Source organism: Capra hircus, chromosome 2 (assembly GCF_001704415.2).
Source record: "Capra hircus breed San Clemente chromosome 2, ASM170441v1, whole genome shotgun sequence".
NCBI classification, from domain to species: domain Eukaryota; kingdom Metazoa; phylum Chordata; class Mammalia; order Artiodactyla; family Bovidae; genus Capra; species Capra hircus.
In genome coordinates this window covers 99,276,557-99,299,147 of record NC_030809.1, presented here as the reverse complement: position 1 = coordinate 99,299,147, position 22,591 = coordinate 99,276,557, and the positions used below count along the sequence as shown (strand labels likewise).

The window sequence follows — 22,591 nt, the reverse complement described above, 5'->3', positions numbered from 1 at the left end:
ACTTCTTCCCCATTGAAAGGGAATTTTTACTCTAGTTTATCAGTCATGTAATACTTGGGATCTTTCTTTCCTTGGCCTCTGAGTTTTTGTAGATATTTTGCATTCCCCTTTTTTTACCCTTCTTCTGTTGTCTCCATCTGTTATTCATCTGTCTCAGTTACTGTACAGAAATGTCTTAGGAATTTCAGGCAATTGTAGTTGTGCTTCTTAATTAAGCTAAGATTTAGGCCATTTTGCTTGTTCTTTGGGGTCCCTTGCATTTGTAGGTGAAAGGATCATTTAATCAGACATTGCCTCTTTTTGTTTTTATTCTTCTAACATTTTTATCCTTTTTAGAAATCTCCAATCTCATCAATATTTAAATTCACAGACTCTACCTAAAGTTTAGTTGATCTGTATATGTTAAATGTGACTCAAATATTCCTTTAATATTCTTTTGTATCTAATATCTTAGCCTCTTTCTCTAGGATATCTCATTGCAAAAGAATACTTAATCCTTTGGGAGTAAAAGAATACTCTCTGAATAGATATTTACTGAGCAGTGTGAAAATCAGTGCTTTACTCTTGGATGATTTTCTCATCATCAATTCTCTTGAGGTATAAGTAAGGTAAGAGTTAATCTCTAAAATTTTAATAGTAATCTGTAATTTAGAATGGCAGATATTCAAAGATAGAAGTAAGGCAAGTGGTAGGGAGGCTTAGGGAAATGAGAAACTAAATTGTTAAATATTTTAATGCAATGTGAAGTTGATAAAACTCTGATAAGACCTGAGGTCTAGTCTAATTCAAAGCCATCGTTTTTCTGATAAGGAAAATATTTAGAGGTATTGTCAGAGACTTGCTCCAACTCACAGGCTGTACCCAGAGTACCTGATTGCCCCCCTACTTTTGTTTGGGGGTATAATTGCTTGACTGTTTACAATAGTAGTTAAAATGTGTCAGACAACAAAGGAAATTTTTTCAGTTTTTAATGCCATAGCCTTAAAAAAATTTTGATTGGTGGAAAATTGCTTTACCGTATTGTGTTATTTTCTGCCATACAGCAATACGTATCAGTCATAATTAAATATATATTCCCTCCCTCTTGAGTCTTCTTCCCAGCACCCCATCCTTCCTTCTAGGTCATCACAAAACACCAGGCTGGGCTCTCAGTGTCATATAGCAATTTCCTACCATGCATCTGTCTTACACATGATAGTGTATATATGTTAGCGCCACTTTCTCAATTTATCCCACCTTCACCTTCCCCTACTCTGTTCCTAAGTCCATTCTCTGCTAGGTTCATGAGTACCATTTTTCTGGATTCCATATATATGTGTTAATACCAGATATTTGTCCTTCTCTTTCCAGCAAAGGGAATTGATCCCTTTTATATATTCATATTTTAAAGCACAATATATTATACTCAATGACTTGAAATAACTATTTCTGAAAATGTAGGTAAATAGAATCATTTTCTTTCAGATATATTCAGAAAATAATTGTGTTTGTTGTCAAATAAGATATTTCTGTGTCACCTATTTCTCTCTAGCTTTTTACAGAAAAAATTTTTGTTTGTTGCTCTTTTTTTCTACTTAATATTTTGAAATATTGTTTATCCAAATTTTCAGTTTCCTGGAAGTTATTTTTTACACAGTTATACAAAAGCCTTTGTCAGAACTTTGAGAAAAGAATTGATAGATGGCAGCACTGCTGTTACTGATCCTGCTGAAGCAAAGGCAGTAGCACAGTGACTGTTTCCTGATACCTTCTTAACTGTTGTTTTTCATGTGTGGTTATATTGTAAAGAAAAGGGAGGATTCACCAAATCTACTTTTGTGCTTTGAACTCCCATAGAGAACTTTTGGTATTGCTGGTAAAGATAAAGACGCTCTAGGAAAACGCCTTGCAGGAGAAATGTTTGTTTATATGTCTGCTTTCTGAGTCTTCAGTCTCTTCTACAGCCATACTGTTAAAGGCTTCACGCAGGTGAAGCACAGGGCAGCTGATCGTGTTTACATTTGGTGGCCAACTTGTCTTGCCCTTCCCTATTTGCACCTGTTCAGGTTTACACCTAGCAGCTGTCAATGTTCATAAGCTCTATGATTACGCAAAAAAAGAACATTTGATCAGTATTATTACTGATCAGTGAATTCTTTTGGCATGCATAAAATAGTACAGGGAAGAAATTGTGGAAATTCTGATTCTTTTCTGTTCTCAGGATTGTTACAGTAAATATCATCTCAGTAAAATATAGTAAATTCAGTTGTCTAGTGTGAGTGAACATTATGATATATATTAATTGTGTATTATTTATCCCCAGTTTTAAACAATTAGGACAAAATGTAAAATAATAAACTCTGGTGAGTGAAGTGAAAGTTGCTCAGTTGTTTCTGACTCTTTGCAACCCAATGGACTATTCTCTGGCCATGGAATTCTCCAGGCCAGAGTACTGGGGCGGTAGCTGTTCCTTTCTCCAGGTAATCTTCCCCAACCCCAGGATTGAACCCAGGTCTCCCGCATTGCAGGTGGATACTTTACTGGAAGTATGCTGATAAAGATGGGCTGAATATAATTTTATCATTTATTGTAGGGATGATATATCAGCTTAAAGTATCTTATAATAATTATAAAAAATTACTGCTTAACAAAAAGTTTGGTTGATTGAATTCCAAGTAATACAGTTTTTGATACTTTGGATCAGAATTTCTCAACCTTAGCACTACTAACATTTTGGGCCAGGTAATTACCTCTGTGTGGGAATGTCCTGTGAATTATCCCATGTTTAGCAGAAACAGTGGAAACAATGGCAGACTTTATTTTTGGGGGCTCCAAAACCACTGCAGATGGTGACTGCAGCCATGAAATTAAAAGATGCTTACTTCTTGGAAGAAAAGCTATGACCAATCTAGACAGCACATTAAAAATCAGAGACATTACTTTGCCAACAAAGGTCCATCTAGTTCAAGGCTATGGTTTTTCCAGTAGTCATGTATGGATGTGAGAGTTGGGCAGTAAAGAAAGCTGAGCACCAAAGAATTGATGCTTTTGAACTGTGGTGTTGGAAAAGACCTTAGAGTCCCTTGAACAGCAAGGAGATCCAACCAGTCAATCCTAAAGGAAGTCAGTCCTGAATATTTATTGGAAGGACTGATGTTGAAGCTGAAACTCCAATACTTTGGCCACCTGATGTGAAGAACTGACTCATTTGAAAAGGCCTTGATTCTGGGAAAAATTGAAGGCAGAGGAGAAGGGGATGACAGAGGATGATATGGTTGGATGGCATCACCGACTCAATGGACATGAGTTTGAGTAAACTCTGGGAGTTGGTGATGGACAGGGAGGCCGGCATGCTGCAGACCCTGGGACCGCAAAAAGTTGGACACAACTGAGCAACTGAACTGAGTAACTGACTGAGCAGCATCCCTGCCTAGACTCTTACCTATGTGATATCAGTAGCACTCTTGATTATGACAACCAAAAGTGTCTCTTAAGCATTGTCAAATGTTTCCTAATAGATGAGGGGTATCACAGTGTCACCTCTGCCTGGGAACTACTGTTTTAGACTATGGAAAAGAGCTCTGATGGATCTAATCATTTAGAATCGTTTCATCATCTTCTGGGCATTTTTTTCTTCTCTGTTCACGTCAACGTTTTTTTTTTTTTTTTTTTTTTTACTATAGTGTATGCATTGATTTTCAGTGGTAGTAATCTTTCCCCTACCTGGTTAACTTTGTTATACATTGGAAGATATCCTCTGACAAATGGCCTTAAGCTAAAAGACATACCTGCTGATTGATATTCTCCCATAGGTGAGTATATTGTGGTGGGGGTCATGTTAGTACACTCTGTTATTATATCTGGGCTGTTTTTGGCCACAAAGAATTGCTTGGATAGTGTTAGTTTAGAACTTGAGATGAAGGTAGTTTTCTTAACACAGAGAGTCAGAATGAGAGGCCATTATAGGAGTGTTAGTATCAGATCCGGATGCTCTGGCCACAGCTGAAATCTGGAAACAGATGGTTCTTGGATACTACTTTTATTTTAATGAACATATTTTTTAAGATGGTTTAAATAAATGGATTTCTACCAAGTTTTATGTAGTAGCTTTAATAATGAATAATAACTCGTGATCAAAGGGTGAATTCTTTCAACTGAAAAGTAATGTTAATTTTCAACTATATTTGTACTTCATCTTATTTTGAAAGTTTAAAACACCTTACTATTTGTCTATACAGTTATACAATTGTGAGGCATTTATTTTAAATTTTTATCATCTGGCTAAATGTAAAACATGCCATCTATTTATAATAATATAAATACATGTGACTCAGAAATATTTACTAGAAATGAATACTCTAAAAATACCTTTTACTGCCACACATACTCATAGATAATTATATGCACATTCACTTATTAAAAACAATTGTTTACAATTATCAAAAGCTAAGTATTCAGAACTTTCCATGCATTATCTCATTTAATCCTCACAACTACACCTTCATGATGCTCATGAGGGAATAGAAAAGTTCATTGAAGTTACATAATTTGAAAAGTTCATTGAAGTTACATAATTTATACATAATATATATATATATTTAAATACTTGTTATATGCCAGACTTTGCTTTGTTTTCTTTACCTTTTGTTTTGAAATTATTTGACTTAAAAAACAGTGTTCATCTGTATTTCTTACCCAGCTTTCCCTAATTCTATTAATTTAGATAACTAGAGTACAATTATTAAAATTATAAAATCAGAAAATTTATATTGGTACAATACTATTAATCATAAACTACATGTCTTATATGAATTCTACCAGTTTTTCTGTTAATGTCCTTTTCTGTTTTAAAATTAAATCTGAAAAAAAAAAAAGCAACAGTCTGATCCCACATTACATTTAATTGTTTTATCTCCTTAGTCTTCAACCTATGGCATTTCCTCAGTCTTTCCTTGTCTATCATGACCTTGATACTTGATGCTGCTGCTGCTAAGTCGCTTCAGCTGTGTCCGACTCTGTGCGACCCCATAGACGGCAGCCCACCAGGCTCCCCTGTTCCTGGGATTCTCCAGGCAAGAATACTGGAGTGGGTTGCCATTTCCTCCTCCAATGCATGAAAGTGAAAAGAGAAAGTGAGGTCGCTCAGTCGTGTCCGACTCTTAGTAACCCCCTCGACTACAGCCTACCAGGTTCCTCCGTCCATGGATTTTCCAGGCAAGAGTACTGGAGTGGGGTGCCATTGCCTTCTCCCTGATACCTGATGAATACTGGTCAATTACGTATATGGTCTTGCAGTTTGAGTTTGTCTGATGTTTTCTCATGATTCAACAGAGGTTATGTTTTGGGCAAGAATACCACAGAGGTGATATGCTCTTCTAAGGGCATCAGAGGATACATGATATTGATAAATTTTATTTTTGGTGATTTAGTTTCTTTACTGTGAAGTTACTATTTTGCCCTTTCTTAATTAGTAACTATCTCAAGGAGATACTTTTGAGTTTATGCAAATATCTTGTTTCTCTTCAGACTTATCTACTGCTTTTAGCATCCTTTGGTGCACATGTATTTTGAACTTTCTTCTTTGAGCTGTTCTAACAATTTGGCAGGCCAATGATTGTTTTTTGGATTATTCAGTATTACAGAGATATTACCTTCCTCCTCTTTAACTTCCAAGTTGATGGCTAGGATTCTTTCCAGTTTTGCTTGTGCTCAGCAGAGGACAATAGTAAATAAACTCTGAATTCAATAATATTTAACTTAAAAAGAAAAATTTGAAAAGCCAGTCCTTGTTAATTCAAGCATATAACTTAAAATCCTCTCTAGAGTAACAAAGGCTAGAGTGGATTTGTTAAATTTCTTTAAAATGAAAAGAAAGGTATCTATGAGATAAACATGGACTAGTTGACCAAATTTTGGGTTACTGAAACTAAGAAATACCTATTAAAACATGAGAAAAAAACCTTTTACCCTAAGCCAGTATAAGAGAAGAGTACTTTACATATGAGAAGCCACCTAGGAGATCATACTGGCTAGAAGTATACATCTAAAATTAAAACACTTGAAATAAAATAATACATGAATAATGTATATAATAGAACTTCTAAGGCAAATGGCTGCATAAGCATGTTTTTTTTAAAAAAGAGATAAATTTTTTCTGGGTTTTCCTGGTGACTCAATGGTAAAAGAATCTGCATGTCAATGTAAGAGACTCAGGTTTGATCCATGGGTCAGTAAGATCCCCTGGAGGAGGAAATGGCAACCCACTCTAGTATTCTTGCCTGGAGGATCCCATGGACAGAGGACCTTGGCAAAGCTATGGTCCATAGGGTTGCAAGGAGTCAGGCACAACTGCGCAACTGAGCACAAAAACTTTTCCCACTTGAATGAACAGGAATAAAAGAGAAACTTGCACTTTTACTGAAACTGAAAAAGAGCCCTCAGCCTGATACTACTAGCTCTAGTTCTACTCTTTTGTACAACCAGATTTCAATTTTCTTTTATTTTTGGACAATGTTATGAGAAAGAAACTATTTGTGCTTTAATTCTATAGAATAGAGTCACAAAGGTGGATTGGTAGATTCAAATATTAATATATGTATATTTTTTATTTTATTAAATATTTTCAGGAAGAGTGATCTAAATGAGCAATATGTAAGAGTTTGCTGATTATGCCTTCTGGGTGTTCCTTATTTTCGTCTTACATCAACAGAACGATATATGCCCAGAGTTCATAAGCTATTATCCTATGACAAATAATGACTTTTATTCATTGAGCTCTTATATGCCAGGTACTCAGCTAAAATGCTTATCTATTTTATGTCCCAAATTACTTTTGCTGTGGAGTACAAAGGCAATTTTAAAAACAAATCCTTTCATTATTTTTTAAAAATAATACATTTACAAACTTAGTTACAAAATGAATGAGTCACAAGAATGAAATGTACAGCATGGGGAATATAGACAATAATACTGTAATATCTTTGTATGATGACAGGTGGTAACTAGACTTACTGTGGTGTGATCATTTGGTAATATATAGAAATATTGAATCACTATGTCACATACCTAGAATTCACATAGTGTTGTAGGTCAATTATACACCAATTAAAAATTTCAAAACATCATTGAGAAGCCTCCGTAATACATTTAAACAGAACATTTTAGAATTATCTGAAACGATAGATTACCAGCTATAACTTTTTAAAACAGCCTTTTCTAGTAAACTCTACATTTTCATATTTTTAAAATAAATGTCTTTTTTTATATACTTAGTAAAATGAAACTTGTTGGTGAAGATAGTTGGTAGAGGAAGTTATCAGCCATGTATCTTGCTGTCAAACAGCCATATGTCTCAAAGCTTATCAGTAACTGATGCCCTAAAACTTGCCTTTTAAGCATTAGTTCCATGTAGCCATCAGAACCAACTATGCCTTTCCATATTGAATGCTGATAAAGAGAAAAAAAATTCTTTATGAGCCTACTAGTTATCATTCAGTTCAGTCCAGTTCCTCAGTCATTTCCGGCTCTTTGCAACCCCATGAACTATAGCACGAAAGGGCTCCCTGTCCATCACCAACTCCCGGAGTTTACTCAAACTCATGTCCATGGAGTCAGTGATACCATGCAACCATCTCATCCTCTGTCATCCCCTTCTCCTCCTGCATTCAATCTTTCCCAGCATCAGGGTCTTTTCAATGAATCAGTTCTTCATATCAGGTGGCCAAAGTATTGGAGTTTCACCTTCAGTATCAGTCCTTCCAATAATATTCAGGACTGATTTCCTTTAGGATGGACTGGTTGGATCTCCTTGCAATCCAAGGGACTCTCAAGTCTTCTCCAACACCACAGTTCAAAAGCATCAATTATTTGGCACTAAGCTTTCTTTATAGTTCAACTCTCACATCCATACATGCCTACTGGAAAAACCATAGCTTTGACTAGATGGACCTTTGCTGGCAAAGTAATGTCTCTGCTTTTTAATAAGCTGTCTAGGTTGGTCATAGCTTTTCTTCCAAGGAATAAGTGTCTTTTAATTTCATGGCTGCAGTCACCATCTACAGTGATTTTGGAGCCCCCCAAAATAAAGTCTGACACTGTTTCCACTGTTTCCCCATCTATTTGCCATGAAGTGATGGGACCAGATGCCATGATCTTCATTTTCTGAATGTTGAGTTTTAAGCCAACTTTTTCACTCTTCTCTTTCACTTCCATCAAAGGCTCTTAAGTTCTTTGCTTTCTGCCATAAGGGTGGTGTCACCTGCATATCTGAGGTTATTGATATTTCTCCCGGCAATCTTGATTCCAGCTTGTGCTTCATCCATTCCAGCATTTCTCATGATGTACTTTGCATATAAGTTAAATAAACAGGGTGACAATAAACAGACTTGACATACTCCTTTCCCGATTTGGAACTAGTCTGTTGTTTCATGTCCATTTCTAAGTGTTGCTTCCTGACCTGCATACAGATTTCTCAAGAGACAGGTCAGGTGGTCTGGTATTCCCATCTCTTGAAGAATTTTCCACAGTTTGTTGTGATCTACATAGTCAAAGGCTTCTGCATAGTCAGTGAAGCAGAAGTAGATGTTTTTCTGGAACTCTCTTGCTTTTTCAGTGATCAGACAGATGTTGGCAGTTTGATCTCTGGTTCTTCTACCTTTTCTAAATCTAGCTCGAACATGTGGAAGTTCACAGTTCACATACTGTTGAAACCTGGCTTGGAGAATTTTGAGCATTACTTTGCTAGTGTGTGAGATGAGTGCAATTGTGCAGTAGTTTGAGCATTCTTTGGCATTGTTTTTCTTTGGGACTGAAATGAAAACTGACCTTATCCAGTCCTGTGATCACTGCTAAGTTTTCCAAATTTGCTGGCATATTGAGTGCAGCACTTTCACAGCATCACTAGCCTTGTTCATAGTGATACTTGCTAGTTATAGCAGTACCATTTTCTATGGAGGTGATTGACAGCAATGTCAGAATATGAAGAGAAGTTTTTGAATTGTGTATGACTGGAAAACTTACTGAAATTGCTCTATTAATGATGCTATTGTGTCAACCTGAGATTTCTTTTACCCTATGTATCTATCTTAAAAAAATCATATACATACCATATGGATTCAATAATTTAAAGATTAATCTTGCATTATTTTAATTGGCCAGTGTTTTATTTTACCTTCCTAAATGTAAGTATGCTTGATTTGCAGTGTCGTGTTAATTTCTGCTATACAGCAAAGTGATTTAGTTATACATGTATATTACTTTTTCATGTTCTTTTCCTTTGTGGTTTATTATAGGATATTGAATATAGTTCTTTATGCTTTGCAGTAGGACCTTGTTTTTCCATTACATGTGTATATATACATGTATAATATATATGTATATATGTAATAGTTTGCATTATGTATATGTATGTGCATTTATATAATAGTTGTATCTCCAATCACAAACTCCCAACTCACCCTTCCCACTCACCCACAACCCGTGGCAAACACAAGAATGTTCTTTATGTTCTGTGGGTCTGTTTGTGTTTTGTAGGTATGTTCATGTATGTCATGTTTTAGAGTCTACATATTGGTGATATCACCTGATATTTGTCTTTCTCTGATTTACTTCACTTAGTATGATAATCTCTAGGTCCATCCATGTTTCTGCAAATGGGATATTTCATTCTTTTTATGGCTGGGTTTTATTCCATTGTGTGGAAGACTTTAATCACCTGTTGATAGACATTTAGGTTGTTTCCATGTCTTGGCTGTTGGTTTTGTGCTAGTATGAACAAGAACATAGTGGTGCTTGTATCTTTTCAAATTATAGTTTTGTCTGGATATACATCCAGGAGTGGGATTGCTGGAATCATATGGCAACTCCATTTTCAGTTGTTTGAATAACCTCTGTACTGTTTTCCATAGAGGCTGCACTAATTTACATTTCCACCTGTAATATTGGAAAGTTCCCTTTTATCCACATACTCTACAGCATTTGTTATTTGCAGACTTTAAATGATGGTCATTCTGACTGGTGTGAGGTAGTACTTAATTGTAGTTTTGATATGCATCTCTCTAATAATTAGCAATGATGAGCATCTTTTCATATGTTGATATGAACATATCAATAGTTTTAAATCATTTTAATGAAACAGTGTTAAATGAAATCAAATTGTTTTTCTTAGAAAACATGTAGTAAGTATGTGAATCGCCTATAGAATTCCATACAAAAATCTTTCTATGGTTAAATTATTTAAATAATAAAAGTTTACTCATGGTTGATATGTGAATAGTATTCTTTTTGTCTCTTCCTAGATATGTGTACTCATTTAAGCAACTGTGAACTTCACAGTTTCCTTGCTTAATTGTGATATTAGTGTATGCAGAGTATTAAAATGATCATAACCTATTCTAGATTTTAAAAAATTATAAGATATAACTGACATATAACATTATATTAGTTTCCGGTGTACATATAATGATTCAACATTTGTATTAGTGTGAAATGCACACCATGGTAAGTTCAGTTAATATCCTTGTCACACAGTTATAAATATTTTTCCATGTGATGAGGACTTTTAAGATCTATTTTCTTCTTGCTGTTGTTCAGTCGCCCAAGTTGTGGCCAATGCTTTGCGACCCTATGGACTGTAGCACTCCCCCTCCCTGTCCCTTACCATCTCCCGGAGTTTGCCCAAGTTCATGTTCATTGCATCGATGATGCCATCCAGCCATATCATCCACTGATGCCCTCTTCTCTTCTGCCCTCAATTTTTCCCAGCATCAGGGATTTTTCAATGAGTCAGCTGTTTGCATCTGTTGACCAAAATACTAGAGCTTTAGCTTCAGCATCAGTCCTTCCAATGAGTATTCAGAGTTTATTTTCCTAAGATTGACTGGTTTGACCTCCTTGCTGTCCAGGGGACTTTCAGATATCTTCCCCAACACCACAGTTCAAAAGCATTAATTCTTTGGTATTCTGCCCTCTTTACCGTCCAGCTCTCACAACCGTACGTGACCACTGGGAAGACCATAAACTTGACTATACGGACCTTTGTTGGTGGAGTGATGTTTCTGCTTTTCAGCACACTGTCTAGGTTTGTTATAGCTTTCTTGCTGTGAAGCAGTCGCCTTCTGATTTCATGGCTGCCGACGCCATCCACAGTGATTTTAGAGCCCAAGAAGAAGAAATCTGTCGTTGCTTTCACCTTTTCCCTTTCTGTTTGCCATCAAATAATGGGATCAGATGCCATGATCTAAGTTTTTTTAAAATTGAGTTTTAAGCCAGCTCTTTCCCTCTCCTCCTTCACTCTCATCAAGAGGCTCTTTAGTTCCTCTTTGCTTTCTGCCATTAGAGTGGTATCATCTACATATCTGAGGTTGTTTCTCCTCTGTTTTCTTAGCAACTTTCAAATGTACAATGAAATATTATTAAGAATAGTCACCATGCAGTCCATTACATCCTATCACATATTTGTTTTATAATTATAAGTTCTTAACTTTTGACTCCTTCATTCATTTCCATTCTAGATTTTAATATCAACATAAACTATTATAATAAGATCTATGTAAATAGTACCCAAAATCGCTAAGCAAGTTAATAAAAATGCTTAGAAGTCAAGTCCTTATAAATGGATCATATTAAAGCCATTTTGAGACCATAGTTCAAACTAGACTCTAGGATAAACTGTAAAATATATTTGTGCTTTTGGGAGGACTCACTGTATTGGGGATTACCCAATCAGATTCATGGATGCTTAAGACCTAGAAGTATGTTGCTATTTGGATTTTGAAGACAGGGTTACATTTCACTATAATTTGGTCGTATTTTCTTGATTCATTAAGATAATAGTATTATGCTGTAAGTGAATAAATGATGAGGTGATTTAAGAAGAATGAAAAGTTAATATGCTTATTTTCCTAAGATTATGGCAACACATAGTTGTATGAAGTTACTGTATTCAAATGACTTATTTTTTTATAAAAGAGTACAAGTTTTTTAGATTTGTTATGCTCAGTATTAAGCTTACCTTATAAACTGGAATTTTAATTTACATTGTTTACTCTATATTTTATCTTTCTGAAACATGTATTTCTAAACTTATTTTCGTATTTAAAAAAAGTATTCCTAAAAGTTTGACTTATTTTAAATATATTTAATTATTTTGCATAATTCTACTATTTAATTCCAAAAATTAACGTTTGCCTCCTTCCCATAGATATGGAGTCTGGAGAACGGTTACCATCCTCAACAGCCTCCTCTACTACACCAACTTCATCCTCTATGCCTTCTGTGGCTTCATCAGTTTCAAAAGGCGGCCTTTCCACTGGAGCTGCTTCACTTAGCTCTACAGTCAACCCATGTGGTGAATACTCTTTATTAACTCTAGCATGCCATCCTTTTACTAGTTTGCATTCAGACTGTTTTATTGAACTTTGAATAAAATGTTTTCTTTGCCTCCTTGGGCCTGTTGAACAATTGCTAGGTTAAACTTCTAGTCTCTGCTTTTTCTGGATTTTATCAGCACACTGGAGTAGCACTGCTTATTCCATGTTTTCATAATTTTTAGAAGCTCTTTTTAACAGTTTCATTATAATATCTTACTTGGACCATTTTAATCAAGAAATTAATACATGAAAAATCTCTTAAAACAATAGGCTCATGAGAGAGTAAAGAAATACAAAAGAAACCTGGATGGTAAGATTAGGCCTCAGTGCCATGGACCTCTTTGCCCTAAATTTGCTTCCAGTATTTTAAATGACCTTCACCAAACCTCAATTACCCTCGTTCATAAGAAACATACTAAAACATATCATTTATTTGATGAAAAGTATTTTTTAAATTTTAAATATTTTGAAAAATATTTAAAGATATTTGACAAGTTTTTCTTAAACATGAGCAAAGGTTATATTGTTAAAGGAACTTTATTTCAGAAATGAAAATGACCTCAATTTTAGTTCTATGTAAAAGGTAGTTTTTACCTTTCAAAATCACTTTTTGCCCAAACACGTTTGGATATTTAGTAGAATACATTCTCTTTTTTCTTTTTTAACCTAAAGTTGATCAACTCTTTCCTTTATCATTAGGAAGATTTTTAATCTTATATATGTAATTATCTTATTTCATGTGTATAAGCATTAGAACTAAATAATGTTTCACTTTTTCAAAATTAGTTTATAATTTTGGGTGAATAAAATACATCAGTATGGAATGTTTGCTGACAGAATACCTTCGCAAATTGTCAAATATATATTTGTTGAATTATCTGATTTTTTCCAGTCTGTGTTATGACAAGGATTTTGTTTTGTCATTTTATCAGAACCATTTTCTAACATCTTAGTAATTGTAAAGTAACTAAAAGAATATACCATTACATTGAAAACGTAAGTGAATAAAATTCCTGTTCTCTTGCACCTTGTACAATCTAGGTTATTTAGCAACTTCCCCATTTCCCTTGTGTATAAAATGATAGCTATATGTAACATCATGAATGCCTTTGGTATGCTGTGTTCAAAAATAGTGATACCACAGTTGGCATTTTACCTTAACTTTCCTTGTCTAAATGATAACACACAGCTGTATTTTCGTAATTATTCTTTCATGCTTTTTTATAACTCTTCTCCTTTCCTTTGTTGTCAGCTCCTTTCATTGTGTTCTTCCAATCTGCTGTCTTACTTTGTATTTACTTGTGAATTAATATTTAAAATATATAATGTCTCTAGGGAAATGTCCTTTTTTCAGTGTTGAAATTTTCAGTCCTTGAGTGCAGAGCCTTGAGTTTTTTGGACACTTTGCTATTAGCTATTTCTCATGTAGCTTTCTGAATTAGTGGCATTTGAATTGTTTACAATTCTGAGTAGTCACACATTGAATGCAATTTTTTGGTACTGGTAGTTGGGAGTTGCAGACAGACAGAGTATGCTTAGTTATTGAATAACATTAGAAATTTCCTTATCTATAAAGGATTTAATTTTTATCATTTATTTTCCAGTAGAATATCTTATAGAGTTTTTATGTGCAGATACTCTTATTGAATGAAGCTATAATTTATTCCTGTATTTATTCTGGGATATATCACTTATTAATCAACAGAGTATAATTTTAGTACCTACAACAGTTTTTTTCACTGTCTGAGAAAAAATTTTTTTTCTGTTTTTAACTTTCACAGTGTTGTGGTTTATGTTGAAAGTAGAGCCTTATAATGTATGGAAAATGCTCAGTTGTCCTACATAATTCAGTTTGTCAAATTTTCCTGTCTTCTCTTATCTGTTTGTTTTTTTGGGCCTATTCAGTGTCTGATAATTCTTTCCTTTTAAAAGTAAAATTATAAAGTGATAATGGGCCTGCCTTCTTTATCTTAAACAGTTTGAATTTCCTCTGTGTTCTTGATGTATAGAGACAACAAAACAGAATTTTCATCTTTAAAATATCAGTACCTCACCAGTTCTTTAATGGTCCCTTTGAGGACATTATTGTTTTAAATGGTTATTTTAATTGGCCTTTCTCTGTTATCTTCATTAATGATATATCTATAGGAATTCCTGTTAGTTACAAATAATTTAAACCTGCTTTCAAAGTTTGAATAATCAACTAATTTCTTTTAAATCAACATCTTGTCAGGGTCTGGGGTTATACACACCTACAAGTTAGCCTGTTACTGTTATGACGCTGGCAGAAGACTTGAGACTCCTTGGTCAGAGATCTTATGACTATGGCATAGCAAATAGTCATGTTGGCATTGATTCCCCAGGTATCCCAAGTCCCACAGGGCAACACCAAGAGACTTAGTTGAATTTTACACATTTAATGGGTTTGTGTCACAGCTAAGGAATGCTTAGTTTAGCAACCTGCTGCTTTTGTAGTAAATAAAAGCACACCCACTCTGGAAGGAGATGTCACCTCATCCATCAAGATTACTCACTGCAGTCCTGAGAAAGTGCCCAGTTTTAAAGAGTGGTCAAGACCTTGCATTCTTGGCATGCCCAGCAACAACATGCAGGGACCATGAAGGACTGTCTCTCACAACACACCTTTAATTTTCTTGCAGTAACTTGGATAGAAAATTACACTGCAACAAAGATTGATGAATCTAAGGCTATATGCATATAGGGGTTTTGTTGGTCATATCAGAAGTTATATTTCTTTTCCTTTTAAAGTATGATTAAAAAAAATAACTTGCCTAATTTTAAACAATAATTTGGGATAGCTTTGAATAAATACACTGGCACCATAAACAAAACAATTAACTAAAATATCAAAAGATAGACTTTAAAAAGTATAAAAATGTTAGCTGAAGGAAGCCACAGACATTGGACAAAAAACTAGCTGCTAAGAATTTAAAAAAAAAATAGTGGGCTACATAGCTCACATACTAGTGCTAATGAATGTATCAGTTCCTCAGAGAAAAACAAACCTTTACTTCACCTGAGTGGTTTGGGGTATATACCACCAGAACCTCTGTATAAAAGACCATGGGATACACAGTATCCTATATGTCAGTTTTATAGGTATTCAAACATTATTTCCCATATTATCTCTGAATGAAAGCTGAAAGAATAGTATTTAAGCAGAGTTGGAAAATTAAACTTTACAGAGTGGATTTGTTTGATATTGATGGTCATTTGGCCTAATGAAATAAAAGCATAGCACTTTGAGAAATTTCAGTGATTAAACTATGCTATAGATCACTGGATTTCAATCCATTTTTTGAGTTAGAACCCTTCAAACAAAGACTTGTAAAATGTTGAATATATAAAACAGAGAAGCTGTTAAAACTTCACACGTTAAAGCTGGAGTATGCCTACTTTTAAAGTTAGTGACTGAATTATACATGTATCTTAATTGCAGGCCTACCTCTGTAGAAGTGTACCAAATCATGGTATATTGAGGAGATTCCAAATTGATCAGTAAGGCCTCAGTGTAGGGTATGTGTCAGTGAATAGTAATGTTAACAATGATTAACATAGTTAACAACAATTGACTATAAGTAGGAACACAGGTCAAACAAATGTACTAGTCTTTAGGTAACAGTTCTGAGGTGGGCAGTACCATCACAGACCTGCTCCTAATTTTATTAAATATAGCCTATCTTCTGACCTATGGGAGTTTCATGCTCAATATCTGTCTCATGGCTGTTAGAAGGCTGATCCACCTACAGTACTGTTTTCCAGGAAGGAAGAGGATGGAGTAGAAGAGGGAAAAAGTTGTATGTCTGATTACTTCAACTCCTTTTAAAGAGCTTTCCCAGAAACCCATCTAGAGATTTCCACTTAACATCTCTTTTGTCAGAATTATGTGAATGGTAATCTCAGCTTCCAGGAAGACTAGGAAGATTAGTTTTTAGCTGAGCATATTGCCATCCTGAAGAAAACAGATGTTATTAGTAAGGAATAGGGAGAGAACGGATAGCCAATATCTGCTATGGTTAAGTGGAACAGAGGGACAGGAGGTCAAGCTGGGGAGTAGGTTCAGGTCAGATCATTTAGAACTTCACACACTATGCTTAAGAGTTTAGACAGAAGGATATATTGATTAAAAGCAAAGACTTTGCAATTGAAAGGCCCTGAAATTGAATCTTGGCTTATCTACTTATTAGCTATGTGAATTTGGATAAATTACTCACCCATTCCTAAACTTCAGTTACCTCAAATAAAAAATAAATATGCTCTCCATTTTATAAGGATAGATGAGATCATAGAGGAGGGGCCTAGTAAACTATAACCTTTATTTTTATTCATAGTTGATTAAGTAGAAGAATTTTAATGCTTTGAAAATGATAGCTCTAGCAGCATATAGAGCATCAGGATGGTCTGAGGCAAAGATCATTAGAAAGTGCTTAATTTATATGAGTGAGAAATAATAAAGCCCCAAATTAGGAATTATTGGAGCTGGAGAAAGAAACAAGATTCCAGAGATAAACTGTAAGCAGATTGTCATGGGATATAATGACTGGATTTGGGCAAAGTAGTGTTTGAGCAGGGGAGAGAGAAGCCCTGGCGTGACTTGGATAACCGGGAGAAGGGTGCAAGTCTGTGTGCCATACAGTATGTTCTCATTAGTTATCTGTTTTATACATAGTTGTGTATATATGTCAATCTCAATCTCCCAGTTCATCCCACCCCCCTTCCCCACTAGGTATCTGTATGTTGGCTCTTAACTATCACAATAATAAATACTTATCAATTCCTTTATAAAAACTGCAGAAAGACTTTTCAAGGATGCCAATCCTCCTATGCTGCTGCTGCTAAGTCGCTTCAGTCGTGTCCGACTCTGTGCAACCCCAGGGACGGCAGCCCACCAGGCTCCTCTGTCCCTGGGATTCTCCAGGCAAGTACACTGGAGTGGGTTGCCATTGCCTTCTCCAGTGCATGAAAGTGAAAAGTGAAAGTGAAGTTGCTCAGTCGTGTCCGACTCCTAGCAACCCCATGGACTGCAGCCTACCAGGCTCCTCTGTCCATGGGATTTTCCAGGCAAGAGTACTGGGATGGGTTGCCATTGCCTTCTCTGAATCCTCCTATACAGTATCATTAATTTATCTCTATTTATTATCATATCCATTAGTATAGAAGTCTACACTTAGTATCTCCCATCTTAAAAAGTAATACATATCAAAAACTCTTCCTTCTTTCACCCGAACACTCTTCTGGCTGTGACTCTGTTTTCTGCTTGCATTTATAACCAAACTTCTCAAAATATATAGCTGTATGTGCTTTCCCCTTTTCCTCATCTTTATGTGTATGTCAATCCACAGCAATGCCATTTTTCTGTCCTCATCTCACTAAACCCTTGGGAAGAATTGACACAACTGACCAGTCTTTGCTTCTTGAAAACCTTTTTTAGGGAAGAATTGGTATCAAATTGATAGCTTTTCTTCTCTAAAACTTTGGTAGAATCCACTCTGAAGTCATCTAGGCTTGGAAGATTGATATTTTTTGTTTGGTTTGATGTTGAGTGTGTGTGTGCTCGGTTGGTCAGTCATGTAGGACTCTTTGCAATTCCATGGACTGTAGCCCACCAGACCGCTCTGTCCATGCGATTTTTCCAGGCAAGAATATTAGGATGGGTTGCCATGTTCTCTTCTAGGGGATCTTCCCGACCTGAGGATTGAACCTGTCTCCTGCATCTTCTGCACTGACAGGTGTATTCTTTACCACTGAGCCACCTGGAAAGCCCAGTGTTGTTATCAGAAGATATTAAATCAGGAGTTCAACTTTTTTTTTGGCCAAACTGTACAACTTGTGGGATTTTTTTTTTTTTTTTGATTCAACCAAGAGTTGAACCCTGACCCTCAGCACTGAGAGCATAGAGCCCTACCTCTTGGACCACCAGACAATTCCTAGGAGTTCACCTTTAAAAATAGAAGTATAAAACTATTCAGATTTATCATTTTCTTTGTGGATGACCTTTGGTACTTGATGTCTTTCACATTTTGCCCATATCATCTAAGTTGTATTATAAGTGCAGAGTTGTTCCAAATAGTACCTTATCCTTGACTCTATAGGATTTGTAGTGGTATCTTCTCTTTTATTATTGATACTAATGATTTGTGCCTTTTTTCCTTTAGAGCTTTATTAACTTTATCAACCTTTTTGACACTAAATTTTGGTTTCATTGATTTTTTTTCAATATTATTTTTTATGTTTCATTGGTTTTTTTACCTTTATTATTTCCTTGTTTTTCAAATGTGTGTTATTTCCTCCTTTTTTCTTCTAATTTCTTAAAGGGAAAACTTAGATTATTTGTGTTAGACTTCTCTCATTTTCTCATATATGCACTTAATGCTAAAACTTTCCCTTTCCAACTATAGCTGCATCCCTCAAATTTTGATCTATTTTCATTTCATTATCATTCTAGTGAAATTATTTTCTATTTTCCTTTGTGACTTCTTCTTTCACTGATGTTTAAAAGTTAGTAATTTGACATTTACAATTTTAAAGTGATGTCCATTTTAGTTTTATTGTGGTTAAAAAACGTACTAATGATAATCTGTGCTGTGTTTTGGCTTCCCACTGCCACTTTTTCAGACTGGCCCTGGTGGGTCTCCTCTGTGCCTGTGAGAATTGTTGGGTCAGCCATGTACTTGGCAGAGATACATCTCTTTCTCTTTGTGGTTTCCTTGCTTGTAAGATTAGCCCGTGATTTCCAGCTGCTCTGCCAGCTTTGGACTTTGCTCTCTGACACCTCAGGCTTTCTGCTGTCTAAGCTAATCATGGTGAAGGTATGCACTCAATTAAGAGATACATCAAACTGAGCATATCTGCTATATGGTGCTCTGTCTTTCTCTACGTTCTCTGCTTGCTATTTTGTGGTGCCCGGTACATAGTACTTGTAGTTAGACATTTGGAAAGATTAAGCTCTGAATTTGAGTATCATTCTTTCTATGGTTTGAACATTGCCAAGATTTCCCCTTTAAATTTCCTGATTTCCTGATGTTTTCTTAGCCTGGAGTCTGACCTCTGGCACCTTTAGTTGATAAGCCTGCTGTTTCATCTTCCACTGTTTTCTGTAGTTAAAGCTGTGTAGTTAGGACAGCATTATGGGACCAGAAAGCAACAAAGTCATACTTCTTACTCCTTCTTTTTACCATTTTTTCCAGACTAAAATTTCTCCTAGCTTTTCTCTGCTTTTCAGTATCTTATTTTTGTTGTTTTCAATAGAATTTTTGTAATAATTTTCTGTGGATGATTTCTGTGACCACTTCACTATTACTCCCTCATTACCTGAAGTTATCACCCCCAAAATGAGTCACTTTCTTTTTAAAAAACCGTTTTACCTTAGACTCCTGGGATGGCATATTTGACACAATCTAACTAATCCAAACATCATATTTCCCATATAATGATGGTTAAGTGATCAGTTAAGGAAGGCACGTGAGCTTAGTCAAAGGCAAAGAGATTCCACTGTAGGATTTTTATTGGTACTTGTGAGGAATTATAACCTTTTTGTCCCATAAACCTAAAAGGAAGGGCCTATCTGAGTAAATAGAGCCAAGAGAGGAAAGAGAAATTAAATCCTAGTAAACTTTCAACCAGTCTTCTTTATCTAAAGCAACTCCCACTTCAGTTCAGTTCAGTCGCTCAGTCGTGTCCGACTTTGCGACCCCATGAATCCCAGCACGCCAGGCCACCCTGTCCATCACCAACTCCTGGAGTTCACTCAGATTCACGTCCATCAAGTCAGTGATGCCATCCAGCCATCTCATCCTCTGTCGTCCCCTTCTCCTCCTGCCCCCAATCCCTCCCAGCATCAGAGTCTTTTCCAATGAGTCAACTCTTCGCATGAGGTGGCCAAAGTACTGGAGTTTCAGCTTTAGCATCATTCCTTCCAAAGAAATCCCAGGGCTGATCTCCTTCAGAATGGACTGGTTGGATCTCCTTGCAGTCCAAGGGACTCTCAAGAGTCTTCTCCAACACCACAGTTCAAAAGCATTAATTCTTTGGTGCTCAGCCTTCTTCACGTCCAACTCTCACAACCATACATGACCACAGGAAAAACCATAGCCTTGACTAGATGGACCTTAGTTGGCAAAGTAATGTCTCTGCTTTTGAATATACTATCTAGGTTGGTCATAACTTTTCTTCCAAGGGTTAAGTGTCTTTTAATTTCACGGCTGCAATCACCATCTGCAGTGATTTTGGAGCCCAAAAAAATAAAGTCTGACACTGTTTCCAATGTTTCTCCATCTGTTTCCCATGGATTGGTAGGACTGGATGCCATGTTCTTCATTTTCTGAATGTTGAGCTTTAAGCCAACTTTTTCACCCTCCTCTTTCACGTTCATCAAGAGGCTTTTTAGTTTCTCTTCACTTTCTGCCATAAGGGTGGTGTCATCTGCATATCTGAGGTTATTGATATTTCTCCCGGCAATCTTGATTCCAGCTTGTGTTTCTTCTAGTCCAGCGTTTCTCATGATGTACTCTGCATATAAGTTAAATAAACAGGGTGACAATATACAGCCTTGACATACTCCTTTTCCTATTTGGAACCAGTCTGTTGTTCCATGTCCAGTTCTAACTGTTGCTTCCTGACCTGCATACAGATTTCTCAAGAGGCAGGTCAGGTGGTCTGGTATTCCCATCTCTTTCAGAATTTTCCACAGTTTATTGCGATCCACACAGTCAAAGGCTTTGGCATAGTCAGTAAAGCAGAAATAGATGTTTTTCTGGAACTCTCTTGCTTTTTCCATGATCCAGTGGATGTTGGCAATTTTATCTCTAGTTCCTTTGCCTTTTCTAAAACCAGCTTGAACATCAGGAATTTCACTGTTCACATGTTGCTGAAGCCTAGCTTGGAGAATTTTGAGCATTACTTTACTAGCGTGTGAGATGAGTGCAATTGTGTGGTAGTTTGAGCATTCTTTGGCATTGCCTTTCTTTGGAATTGGAATGAAAACTGACCTTTTCCAGTCCTGTGGCCACTGCTGAGTTTTCCAAATTTGCTGGCATATTGAGTGCAGCACTTTCACAGCATCATCTTTCAGGATTTGAAATAGCTCAACTGGAATTCCATCACCTCCACTAGCTTTGTTCATAGTGATGCTTTCTAAGGCCCACTTGACTTCACATTCCAGGATGTCTGGCTCTAGATGAGGGATCACACCATCGTGATTATCTGGGTCGTGAAGATCCTTTTTGTACAGTTCTTCTGTGTATTCTTACCACCTCTTCTTAATATCTTCTGCTTCTGTTAGGTCCATACCATTTCTGTCCTTTATTGAGCCCATCTTTGCATGAAATGTTCCCTTGGTATCTCTAATTTTCTTGAAGAGATCTCTAGTCTTTCCCATTCTGTTGTTTTCCTCTATTTCTTTGCATTGATCACTGAAGAAGGCTTTCTTATCTCTTCTTGCTATTCTCTGGAACTCTGCATTCAGACGCTTATATCTTTCCTTTTCTCCTTTGCTTTTCACTTCTCTTCGTTTCACAGCTATTTGTAGGGCTTCCCCAGACAGCCATTTTGATGTTTTGCTTTTCTTTTCCATGGGGATGGTCTTGATTCCTGTCTCCTGTACAGTGTCACGAACCTCATTCCATAGTTCATCAGGCACTCTATCTATCAGATCTAGGCCCTTAAATCTATTTCTCACTTCCGTTGTAGAATCATAAGGGATTTGATTTAGGTCATACCTGAATGGTCTAGCAGTTTTCCCTACTTTCTTCAATTTAAGTCTGAATTTGGTAATAAGGAGTTCATGATCTGAGCCAGTCAGCTCCTGGTCTTGTTTTTGTTGCCTGTATAGAGCTTCTCCATCTTTTGCTGCAAAGAATATAGTCAGTCTGATTTCGGTGTTGACCACCTAGTGATGTCCATGTGTAGAGTCTTCTCTTGTGTTGTTGGAAGAGGGTGTTTGCTATTACCAGTGCATTATCTTGGCAAAACTCTATTAGTCTTTGCCCTGCTTCATTCTGTACTCCAAGGCCAAATTTTCCTGTTACTCCAGGTGTTTCTTGACTTCCTACATTTGCATTCCTGTCCCCTATAATGAAAAGAACACCTTTTTTGGGTGTTAGTTCTAAAAGCTTTTATGTTACATGAATTAATACATTTACCTTTTCACTTAGGCATTTTGAGTTGATTGTTTTGTACATTCAGTTTATTAAAAACTGATACATCCTCCACCATCTAATTCCAAC

General features: G+C 36.0%; 1 protein-coding gene across 15 annotated transcripts in view; it reads left to right on the top strand.

Annotated features, from left to right (window-relative positions):
• BAZ2B (bromodomain adjacent to zinc finger domain 2B) overlaps positions 1-22,591 on the top strand; it is a 329,956-nt gene that overhangs the window by 165,670 nt on the left and 141,695 nt on the right. For 14 of the 15 annotated variants that reach the window (XM_005676091.3, XM_018063517.1, XM_005676089.3 and 11 more), the window contains one exon: positions 12,179-12,325. In XM_005676091.3, coding sequence (XP_005676148.2) covers positions 12,181-12,325 — 145 coding nt within the window. In that variant the 5' untranslated portion in view covers positions 12,179-12,180. Of the gene's footprint in view, positions 1-3,662; positions 3,792-12,178; positions 12,326-22,591 lie in introns of all 15 variants that reach the window. The other variant, XM_018063482.1, reaches the window with a different exon arrangement.